The following is a 12037-nucleotide window of genomic DNA, read 5'->3' on the forward strand; positions in this document are numbered from 1 at the left end:
GGTTGATGCTAATTTCAGGATACAGCCTTGCTTCCTTTCTGCTCTCAGTCATTTCTACAGAGATCAAACCTGTACGTTTATTCTGCGCCACTGTGCTGAGCAGGCCAGGATGCTGTTCTCTTCGAGTCAGTCAGTCAGAGCGACTGCAGCATAGTCTGTGCTAAGGTTATATAATGACAGAACTAACCCAAGCAACAGGAGGCTTGAAGGACGGAAAAATGGAAGGTACAAGCGCTAATTCCACAAAATGAAAATCATTCCCAGGCATTTCTCTCCAGGACTGTGAACCAGAAACGGTAGTTTCACCTTAAATAATCAACGTGTATATCAGTAGCTCTAAGGATGGGGAGGAAATCACCTAATAACGTGTTCATATTCACGGATTCTTCCAAGTCCTCACTAAAAAAAAAAAAAAAAAAGCCTTTCCATTACCAGGTTACAAGAGTGACATCTAGTGGACCCATAATGCAATGACCAAAGGGATTTCACACGCATACTTGAGAGCAGGGCTTCTCAAAATCTAATGTGAAAACACATCACTTGGGGATCTTGTTAAAATGCAGATTCTGGTTCAGTAGAATAAACAAGACTCTCATTTCCAGCAAGCTTCCAGGTAATGCCGATGCCACTGCTCCATGGCGCGGCAAAGACCTAGAGCATTTCACACCAGCTTTTACCCTCAGGAAAGAAGAGAGGAAAGGGACACTTGAGAATCATTTCCAGGTTAAAATTAGGTCAAATGAATTATTAACATGATTTTTCAAAGAAACAAAAAACACGTTCCTATTTCACTAGCCCCACTCAGTATACACACTTAGCATCTCCTGTCTAAGCAGAGTCCTTGCACCAGTACCCCTTTCCCTAAATGCCAGAAACAAAACTAGGATGGAAAAGAGCATACTTCACAGCCATATTTATACATGTGGACATGATGTGCTCAAGTCTCCAACATAGGTTCACTTCAGAACTTAACATCGTATAGTTTTTCTTCCACTGTATGATTTTATTTGCCCAATATTGAATTATATTATAACAGTAATTTGTACCATATCAGAACTCAGTTCTTTTTCCCCCAGGTAGCCTGCACCTGAACAGGGAGCCATCAGGGTATTGTATCAGCGCTAAGCACTCCTCCTCAGAATTTCAACAACACTTGCCCTGGACACCCCTAAGAACGGAACAGGATGTGTGACTACATCCAAGTCCAACTGTTTCCAGAATCCAGTCCCACGTGATTTACCTGAGCCAAAGAGCCTTGAGCTCCAGGCAGAGTCACCAGGCCAGACTCTCAGCTGGGAGGTAATGTGTGTGCTCCCCCACAGAGGAGCTCTGCCAGGCATCACACCAACTCCTGCCAAGGCCTCCAGCTCAGCTGGATTAGACCCTTTAATAAAGGTTCTAGGTCACAGTTCTAGGAACCACCAACATCAAGGAAAACGAGTCTCTCTTTTCCCAAACACACCACAAACATGTACAAAACCTACTGGCTAGTCCTGTAGAATCCTTCAGTACAAGTTGGTTGACCTAGGACAAATAATCATTTTTAACCAGTGGACCCTGTATTTCAAACAAACAAACAAAAAGTGGAGCTGTTCTGGTTGAAATGGGGTTGGAACACTTGGAGATCTGCCTTTTTGGCCTCTCCCCCCACCCCATACCCCTGAATGTCCACTTCTTCCCACCTCGACCTCCAAACTCAGAGATACCATTTGAAAACCAGAAACTAGGAGTCTCACAATAGCTAAGACCATCCCGAGCTCCTAGACTGCTCAAAGACAGTATTGTTCTCATTCATTACATAGATGGAGCTAGAGATAGCTGTTTCACTATGACTTGACTTAATTATGATTCTAATACAATTTTAGCATAGGCAATCAAAGGATTTCTTCAGAAGATGTACAACCTGATTTCCTGAATGAAATTAAGTTATAATTAAGGATCTCAGTAATGAGTAAACAACAGAATTGTTTATACCTCTTCAATTGCTCTTGGCAGTCCTAAAGGGGAAATTATGTAGAGGAAAATGTCACATAATTCTTCCTCAAAAGTGGGATGAAGATAGAAAACGAAACTAAACATATCAGTTTAAGTAAGTAGCATCACATCATCTGCCTATATAGTATAGTTCCCCTGCCTGGGTTAGAATCCCAGCTACACACTTATATGTGACCTTGGGCAAGTTATTTAACCTCTCTGTGCCTCATCTGAAAGTGAGGATAATAGCTTTGCCTATTTCACAGGGTTGCTGTGAGGATGGAATTAATATATATAAAGTACTTAATAACTGACACATAGCAATCATTCAATAAATGTTATCGCTGTGATTATAATGGTTATTATTAATACAATGTTATTAAGTCAATAATATTAATATTCTTACCTAGCTGATTATTCAAAATGGCATTTTATTCTTTGGGGTAATTTTAGCCAAATTTGATAGGCATAAACAACATACAATCCTATCAATTATCCATATATAACGAGAAGAATATTGAGAATCCCAGAGAAGCTGATAAGATCCTAAAGGAGTTTCAGATTTATTCCTTGAGATACATTGTCTTTCCTTGTGCCTCTTTCTATTTTACCTCTTAGTGAAATGCATTAAAAAGACCATATTTGTCAACTGAAGGCAATACTGATTTAAAAATCACAATGGTTTTTGCAGTCATACATGTTTATTCTTTGTGCAATATGCTCTCCTTAAACATCATGTTGCCTAATTTATTTTAAATTTAGGGATTTTATTTGAAATCAAAGAAAGCTGAAGCTTTTCTAGGGAGAAACAGAGAGGGTGGCAGCTATCATGCCAGTAGCTAGCATGTCTGCTCTAATTTTATGTGCCTGTTGGACTGCCCCATTACCTATATTCTTAGGACTGAGACAAAATCCTAGCCAATTGGTTTCAAAGTAACCAGGATCTTCAAGTAAATGATTTTGTTTTGTTTTAACAAGAATTCCAAATTCATAAGGATTAAGACAAATATAAGCTCTAAAGCAAATAATCAAAAGCTACCTGGACAAAACCTTTAGAACAAAAGGGGCGGGGGAAATTCAGACAATTCATGCCTTAAATTTAAAAACAAAACAAATTAAAAAAAAACCTTTGAATATTCTAGCTTGTCAGTGCTAAGTAATCCAAAAGTTTGCAGAAACCTCTGAGACAGAATCTAATGTATTTGCTGTCACCTGCACTTTTGTTCCCAATAAAAAATCTTCAGGTATTTTTTTTACTGGTTAGAGATTATCAAAGTTCATTGCAATCTTAAGGTTATAAGAACAGATGTTCAGAATATTCTGTAGTTCTCTCACTTTTAAAAACTGAAAGCGAAATCTCCACAATTTTTCGCTCTCAAAAGGGTAGGTATGTATCTTTAATAGAAATAGGTTCCCATCTTGTGGACTCCTCAGAGAATACTTCTGAAAATCATTTTTGCCATGTTTCATTTAGTTAAGTATGAATTTATGCTAAATCTCAATTTACTAATAAACACATCAGTAAACTAGAAGCCTTATTCCCTTTGACAATTGAGTGGTGGTGCTATATATGATTCTCCTCAAACTGTATTTCTTTCAATAATGCTACATTTGAGCAATGGCTCAATACTACAATTTCTAAAAAATATCTGAGAACAGTTGGTTTTTTTTTTAAATAGAAAAGTAGCACAGTACATTGCCTTTCGTTTTTTGTTTTTTTTTTTTAAAGAAAGAAATTAAAGTGGAAATTCCATTAAGAAAGAAAATCAGCTATGTCTCTTTATTTATTCTGCCCCTAAGCTGCCATGGATAGTTTTCATAGGGACTATTTCATAGTTTCCTAGAAACTGTTTCACAAAGTTATAATTATTACTTCAACTACAGAAATAATAACAGGAGCCACCTTCCACCATGTGCTTACTAGAGTCAGGTACTACACAAAACACTTAGCACGCACTATCTCATTTAACTCCATCAATGAATGTGGAAACAACTATCATCATCACCTTTTTGCATAGGAAGCAGCTAACACTAGGGATATTAAAAGACTTGTCCAAGATTTCGCAGCCATGAAGTGGCAAAGCCAAGTTATGAGCCCAGGCCTGTCTGACGCCAAAGCTCAAACCCTCTCAGCTGTGCTTGCTATATGGGCTCTGAGTTCAGTGAAATCAAGGGCCTAGTTTTTCCTCATTTGGAAGCCTTCCGGAACTAAAACAGTGCCTACTCCATAGGGGGCTCAAGAACTGTTGCTTATTTATCAGGAGTCATTTGAAAGCATGAATGAAAACATGGTAGAGGGAAACCTACAGTTGCCGCATAGCTCAGAATTCAAATATAGTTCCACAGCCAGGTCACTTATTAGGTTTGGGACCCTCTAAAATCATAATAAATAGGTCGTTTGTCAAAGAGATGATGGAAACAGATCAGAAGAATTCTATCTGCGAAAGAAACTAAAAGACAGGTAGCTACAATGTGTCAAGCACCAAAAGAACCACTAGTTCGGATATAGTGAGAAAGGAAACAAATTTTGAAAACTTAAAATCATGGTTACAATCCAGGCCCTTTGGCTTTCTAGCTATAGCCATAGGAGAGTTGGTTCACCTCTCTAGACGTCCCTTTCATCCATATAAAATGAGAAAGAAAAATATACATATATGTAGATATATATCCCAGTTACATGATATGTGTTCAATGGAAGCCAGCATGTTTATCATTACTCTTATTATCAATGCATCAATAAAATATATGCAATGTAATCATATGCTTGTTTAAACTGTACTTGCAAACTTCAGCAAATGAATGCTTTACTGCTACTATGGTACAAAGAAAAAGTCACACAAGAAACAGATGTATATCATTCACATTTTGGCTTTTTAAAACATCCTTAACATGGGTTAAAAGAAAAAGATTCCCAAGGTTACCTAATCTGCTATGATTTAACAGCATTTTGATGTTCTTCTAAGGAATGATAGCAAAGTGCTGTATCTCTTCAAACTTGGAATTTACTGCCTGTCTCAGTCTCTGCTTAAGCCAAATTAAATATACAGTATAAGGTCCCTACCAGAAATAACATAGCACAGTTTCCTGCTCTATTCCTTAGTTGAATGAGCCCAAACTGAAGAAAGGGAGACATGGTTTTATTCAATCATCTGAATAATTGTTTTCTTCACTCTCTTGAATTGGAAGCTCTTGGTGGGGGAGGGGAAAGTTTGAAAGAAATCACCATGTGAATTATCAGGCCATTTAAAGGAACGATTCTCTTTGAAGGCCCTACATTTGAAAGGCTCAAGAAAAGGCTTAAGAAGAGTATTCTTATTAATGAACTGACCAGAAAGTCAGCATCCCCTGATAGTCCCCGGCACTCAAACTCCTGAGGCTTCAGAGTGCTGTAAAGTCTCTTTACCTGTGAGGTACAAATGGCACTGCAGAATAGAGGTTGCAGTGTTTCCTTCCAGCAGACACCACCCAAAACTTTCAAGAGTTTTGTCCTATGAAGAAATGGGATGGTAAATGGAATAAGACATGTCCCAGAGTTGGGGGGTTAGGGTATGGGGGGGGCGATGTCCAAGGCTGGGTTTTTTTAAAGTGAAGGACGTGATCATATATTTAACCGATGACAGATAATACAGGTGATGGAAGAGATCGAGTGCAGGAGCAATGCCTTTAAATCGGCAAACTGTGGAAAGGGACAGTTCATTCACTGTGATAGGAGGAAATGAAGTTTGAGAGTTATGGTAGAAAAAAAAAATGCAGCAGTTCTCTTCTGGTTGCATCAATTTTTAGTGTCATATGAGACAAAGTCTTTGCCTAAGGATGAGGAGAGAGGAGGAAGACTTGAAGAGAGAGAAGATGTGAAATAATCTTATGAGAGAGAGAGGATAAATATGTAGATAAATGTGGCAAGATTGCTGAGTAAGGCTGGGGAGAGACAGCCATGAACATAACATGGTGGTTATGTTTTTCCCCAGCCATATTCACTGCTTCAGTCAGGCACGGAATAGATGGACTATTAAATCCAATCAGCACTGGGATTTGCCAGTGGAATATAAACGACATGGTGCAGTCATCAATAATAAGAAAGTCTAGGTCTACAGTCTTATCATTGTGATGGGCAGCATCAACATCACCTGGAATCAGAATCGGCATCTTAACGGGGTTTCCAAATGATTCATGTGCATGTTTAAGAGAAATAAGTGTGGGGAAGCCAACTGAAATAGGAAAAGATTAACAGCGATAGGAGGCTATGAGCAGCCAGGCTGTTGCTTTGGTCCTCGATGTGTATCATGTTAGTCATATATCTAAAGAGGGGTGGCCACACTGATAACTGCACATATACATAATAAACAAAATATATTCTTTTTGAAGACAAGCTGCTTTCTCTGCACTCTCCTCTCCTGTCCCTAAAACACTCCTGTCTTTATAAATATAATTGTTTGAAGGGTTGAGAAACATTGAACTAATACCAATGCATGAAAAATATTAACATGAGCATTATGTAATGATCAATCCCTTGGGCTAGGTACTTCTCAGGGGCAAAACCCACTGATAATGGGAACAAAAGGAGCAATGAAGTCAAAAATTCCTTTTAAAAATCTGAATTCTCAGAAAAGCCTCCACTAAGATGTTCAAGCAGCAAAATGCTTATCTCAATTCTGTATACTTTGTTTAATTTACTCATTTTCAAAAAGGTGGCAGCCAACGAGCAGGGAGGAAAGGGCGCAAGTGGATAATCAACCCGAGAAGTTAAGAACTGCATGTATACAGGGACTTCCCTGGCAGTCCAGTGGTTAAGACTCCGTGCTTCCACTGCAGGGGGCACAGGTTCGATCCCGGTTGGGGAACTAAGATCCCACATGCTGCACAGAGCGGCCAAAAAAAAAAAATTGCATGTATACAAAATAACACGCAAATCAAGGAGCACTACTTTTCAAAAATTTTCATTTCATGCATTTGAGGTCCTTGATCCCCAGAATCCTTCAGAGTTCAATAAAATTGAGAAGGGAGAGGGATGGACTGGGAATTTGCGGTTCGTAGATGCAAACTATTACATTTAGAATGGATAAACAAGGTCCTACTGTATAGCACGGGGAACTATATCCAACCTCCTGGGATAAACCATAATGGAAAAGAATATGAAAAAGAATGTCTATATGTGTAAAACTGAGTCACTTTGCTGTACGGCAGAGACTGGCACAACACTGTAAATCAACTCTACTTCAATTAAAATATAAAAATAAAAGGAAATTTTAAAAAATTGAAGAGGGTGAGGTGGCCACCGTAACTAATTCCTGAGACCATCAGAGTCTTCCATCATAGGCTTTCAGCCCAAAACTCAGACAACTCAAATGAGATGCAACGCTTTAATTATTGTAGAAAACTGAATTATAACTGCCCTGTAATTCACCCATAAAAATATTTCCCAAATCTATTTTAAAAAATTGAAAACAGACCAGGGTCTACAAACATATCTAGGCTCCATCTTGGTATACTAGCTTCATTCAAGCTAAATTTGCATTTGTTCCTTAATCACAGTGCTGAACCCGTTCTCCATCAAGAGGAAACAAATTAATTCTGGGCTTTTGAGGAAAGTCCCTAGTAGATCTTCTTTTATTTCTTACAGATTATAAAGCTGCAATCAACTAGATCAAATAAGCACAGTGTCCATTTTACGTAACTGGGGCAATTCAAGAAGGAAAAGTACATTTCTGTCTTTAATGAAAAGAAACACACACACATACACACACACACACACACAGAAGTCTCCCATATCTTCTACCTATAATAAAAATAGCCGATGATTCTAAATTTCCTTTCACCTCACAGTGAAATAATTGAGAGCACACCCAAGATGCCAGAGCTCTCAGTGTAAACACCCAGGAGGGATACTGAGGTCTACACAAAACATTTTTAAAGACATTCTGTTTTTTAAAATAAGCAAAAAATAGACTATAAACATTATACTTGAACATAGCGAATACCTCCCTATGTGACATGATTTGGAACTTTACTGTAAAGCCTTCCGACTCACAGATACTTTCTCCATACACATCAAAAACTGAAGCCTGAACTTTCAACATTTGAGATGAATTCCCATGGTTTCCAACATTGTCCTCTGTTGAAAAGGTTGAAGAGGAGTTTTTGTTTTTATTTTTGAAAAGTCATAGTTTCTTCACATATTCATTCACACTAGCCAAAGTCAAGAATTTCTGAGGACAAGTTTAGACACTTAATAAAGAACAGCAGTTCCTGAACCATCTGCTTTGCTCAAGAACTGAAGATCTGTCACACGCAAATTTTCATTTTTCTCCAACCCTGTGAGAATATTGTCAGCTGGGGTAGGTAACATTTGGTTTTTAATTGATATGGCGAACAAACCAGGCTTTATAAAATGGGTACAATCAGTGTGTCTTTTGGGTGAAAAAAATAAAAGCAAACCATTATCTGAGTCTAAAAGTCACTCACTTTCAGCAAGTTCTTTTGATCCATTCAAGTGTCCTGTTACTAATCTTCTGATGAAGAAATGTGCAAAACACAGAATTTGAAGTGAATAACAGAACCTTGTTATAGTCAAACAAAGATATATGACAGAAAACCCTGAAAGTCTTTTTTTAAAAAGGAATCATCTCTCAAACTCATATCATACAGAACTGCAGATTCTAATAGACTGATCCTATATTGCTGTATTCTTACCTGGTAAGGAACAATACTTCCGTGAGCTGTGCCCCAGCGCCGCGCTTCCTCTTGGCCAATAAGATAATTCACAGCGACGTGAGTCAAACATGCCACCTACCAGAAGAAGAAAAACAAAAGCTACTTTATCTATACTCATAAACAGAAGGTTATAATAGGAATATTCTCGTTTGATTTCACTTCATGTCATTGTAGAAGAAAAAAGGAGAGAGAAAAAATTGTCTTGCTTGGTTAGAAAATATGCAGGCAATCACACTTTCATCATACAAAGAAGAGAAGAGCAGTATTACATTATTGCGCGAGACTAAGTACTGAGTAACGGTCAATTGAGAAATAAAAACACGGAAACACTCAGCTCCTGAAAAGATCACCTGAAGGCAGAGGTTAACCCAAGGGATGGAACCCTGGTCCAGCCTTTAGCATCGAAGCCATGGCAGAGTACATCAGCAACTAGTACTTTCCCTTCCCCTTTTACTTTCCATCAAGACGACACAAAAAGAGACTGCATCATCACTGAGCAGGTGAACTAGTCAGGAGCCACATTCCTCTAAACTTCTCATAACACGAAAAAATAGTAATAATAAACCTCTATTTTGTTTAAGTCAGTTTAATCAAGTTTTCTGTTCCTTGTTGCCCAAAGCATTCTTACTGGCACAGAGGATCGAGATTACTTAACTTTTTTTAATTCATTAGTGAATCATTCTCATTTAAACAAAAATGACTGTACTTCTTTCAACTTGGTCCTAGGATCATATCCTCATTATTATACTTGTCTCAGCTTTCAAGAACTACAAATCTATTAAAGGGGTCATCTAAAACTGTAGGGTCAACCTCTGACTCTTGGAGTATTTCATATATAGATCTTAAAAACCTATAATAATTCAATTCCATACAAGGATAATGACTTGATTCCTGGTCATCTGCCCCAAAGGGCTTATGTTCCAATAACTATCCATGCCTCCAAGGGCCCAGAACTATGGAAAGGAGGTGACCAAATAACAACTTTCCATAGTTTCCAGATAAAAGCTTCAGGCCTCACAGCATCATCATGATCTAACAGGAGCTGGCTTTTTTCATTCTATTAACATCAGATGCGATTAGGAATCTACCAAGCCAGCAAGTCAAACATCCCAAATGGAGACTGGCTCCTGGAGCGACTCAAGGGGTGACTCTTCAGGGCTTGGTGCTGCAACCTGTCCTTGCCTTCTACCTGGCATGGCAGATGTGCCTCCTACAAGGGCCGTCAATGGGGCTCAGCCTGGATGAATCTCCTTGCAGCAGCAGTCATTCTCCTTTACTTTTTTCTTGGGATTTACACTCACTTTTATGTTCATTTACTGCTTTGTTGAAATTGGAACTGCCTTATGGCAGCTGGTTTGGCTATACTGCCCAGGTGGCAAAACTAATAAACTTTGAGTCATCCACTTCTGGACCTCCATCTGGTCTTGGGCATTTGAACCATGGAGCATTCCAGGGCTGCCTGGGGCTGCCTGGGGCTAATCATCGTTTCACAGATCACTTCTGTGTCTTTCAAAATGGAAAATCAAATCAACATTTTGTAGTAAAAATGTACTGGATGGGAAGTCCAGATTCATGGTTCCTAATTTCTGTCAACCTCTAGTTGTACAACTGTAGGTATTTAATTTAACCACATTGACCTTCAGACACTTTCTCTATAAAATCTTGGGCATTTGACCTAAACCAATTGTTTTCAGACTTTTTTTAAAAAAAAGCATAACTCCTGCATCAAACCAAATAATGCACGAACAATACATAAGAAGATAATACCCCACATGGTCTGGCTGAAGTAGAGGCAAGCCTACAATGCCACCCTAGGAAATGTGAACACAGAACACAATTTGCAGATTAGTAAATGGTCTTAAATTTGCTTCCAAGGTCTATACTTCTGACTCTGTTCTTCTTCTTAACAATATAACAGATAAAAAGCTACCAGGGATGCAATAGTAGTTGTTTTCCCATGAAGGCTCTTCCTGAAACTGAGGAAATTTTCTCAAGTCTGAGGTTTTACTCCAAGAAAGGTGTTTCTCTGATCTAGCCATGTTGGCGAGGGGGGAATTGTCCCTTTCAAAAAGCCTAGTGAAAGTCACTCTAAGGAGCTCTGGTGCTACTGGAGGCCAATAATTCACATTAATAAAGGTAATTCTTTGCAAGCAAAAAGTCACAAGGGGCTTGGTATTTCCACTTTTCTAATTTCAAAGTCAAGTGATAGTCAATAGGCCAACAACAGCAAGGGCTGCAGGAAGTAGTGGGCTGACTGGATGGTTACAGGTTAATGTGTAGCTCCTAGATTGACCTGAAATGGTTTCCAGGGGTGGGCATGGGCTGGATGCTAGGCTAAAAGTCAGCCTAGCTGCCTCATTTCTTGCCCATTACCTCATTCTTTCTTCTCAATTTTGACTTTGGTGTTTCTGACCCTGCCTTGAAAAGCTGTCTTTGACAACCGTTGAATAAAAACAGCCCCATTTAGAGTGAGTCTGAATGAAGGGTCAGAATTCATCTCACAGACTGTTTTCCAAATGGAAGATCATACCCATTTTCTCCACACAACGGTAGCTCATGAAAACAAAAAGCATTTCAGAACTAGCAGGCTCCCACTGGGCAGGAAGGTTAAATAAGATTTTACGCCAGTTGCCATCCATGAAAAAACAAAGTGTGATTTGTCAGTGATGACTCAGAGGCAAAGTTGGGGGGGAATTCTATTTTAAAAAAGAGAGCAACAGGGCTAAACTTAGCAACCCAATGTTTAAAAGGAGCATTACAGATCTGAAAGTAATCTATTTACAAAGACGTACTTTTAAGGCAGGAGAAGGGGAAGAAAGTCAACAGCTATGACATGATTATGTATTAAAAATCAGAGGCTTCCTGGCAATTAATGACAAATCTTCCACAAATCAAAAGAATGCAGGATGTGACTTTTAGGTTAATAACTACATACTGTATACCTATTCTAAATATTGCATTAGATCGTTACTTTCATCCCCTAAACTTAAGCTCATTATTTCATCACGTGGATGCCATATAATTTACTCAGAATGTTGCCTTTATACGGTTTCATCTAAATAAAAAAGCCAACTTTGGTTTAATAGTAATCATTCTGACAGCAAAATTATTATTTTAGATAGCACAGTGGGTCCTGATATTCTTTGTGTCTAACCAGGAAACCAATGGGGCTGTCAAAGTGGATCTCAAAGGGCACAGCCCTAAAAGGCTTGAGAAAGAATATGCCCAATTATTTCCCAAAGCGTCCTCATGGTGTCCATCACCTCGTTTTACCTCTACCTAATGAAGATCAAGCTACAATAATATAATCTTTCATCTCCAAAAGGACAACCAAGTATCACAGTTAAAATGG

At 38.6% G+C, this 12037-nt stretch overlaps 1 protein-coding gene across 7 annotated transcripts in view; it reads right to left on the minus strand.

The window, feature by feature from the left end:
• The window catches only part of SUGCT (succinyl-CoA:glutarate-CoA transferase), a 681818-nt gene that overhangs the window by 539419 nt on the left and 130362 nt on the right, over nucleotides 1-12037 (minus strand). For all 7 annotated transcript variants that reach the window (XM_067745863.1, XM_067745864.1, XM_067745862.1 and 4 more), the window contains one exon: nucleotides 8665-8760. In XM_067745863.1, the coding sequence (XP_067601964.1) occupies nucleotides 8665-8760 (96 nt within the window). The remainder of the gene's footprint in view (nucleotides 1-8664; nucleotides 8761-12037) is intronic.

The sequence above is a fragment of the Pseudorca crassidens genome, chromosome 8 (genome assembly GCF_039906515.1).
Source record: "Pseudorca crassidens isolate mPseCra1 chromosome 8, mPseCra1.hap1, whole genome shotgun sequence".
Lineage (NCBI taxonomy): Eukaryota > Metazoa > Chordata > Mammalia > Artiodactyla > Delphinidae > Pseudorca > Pseudorca crassidens.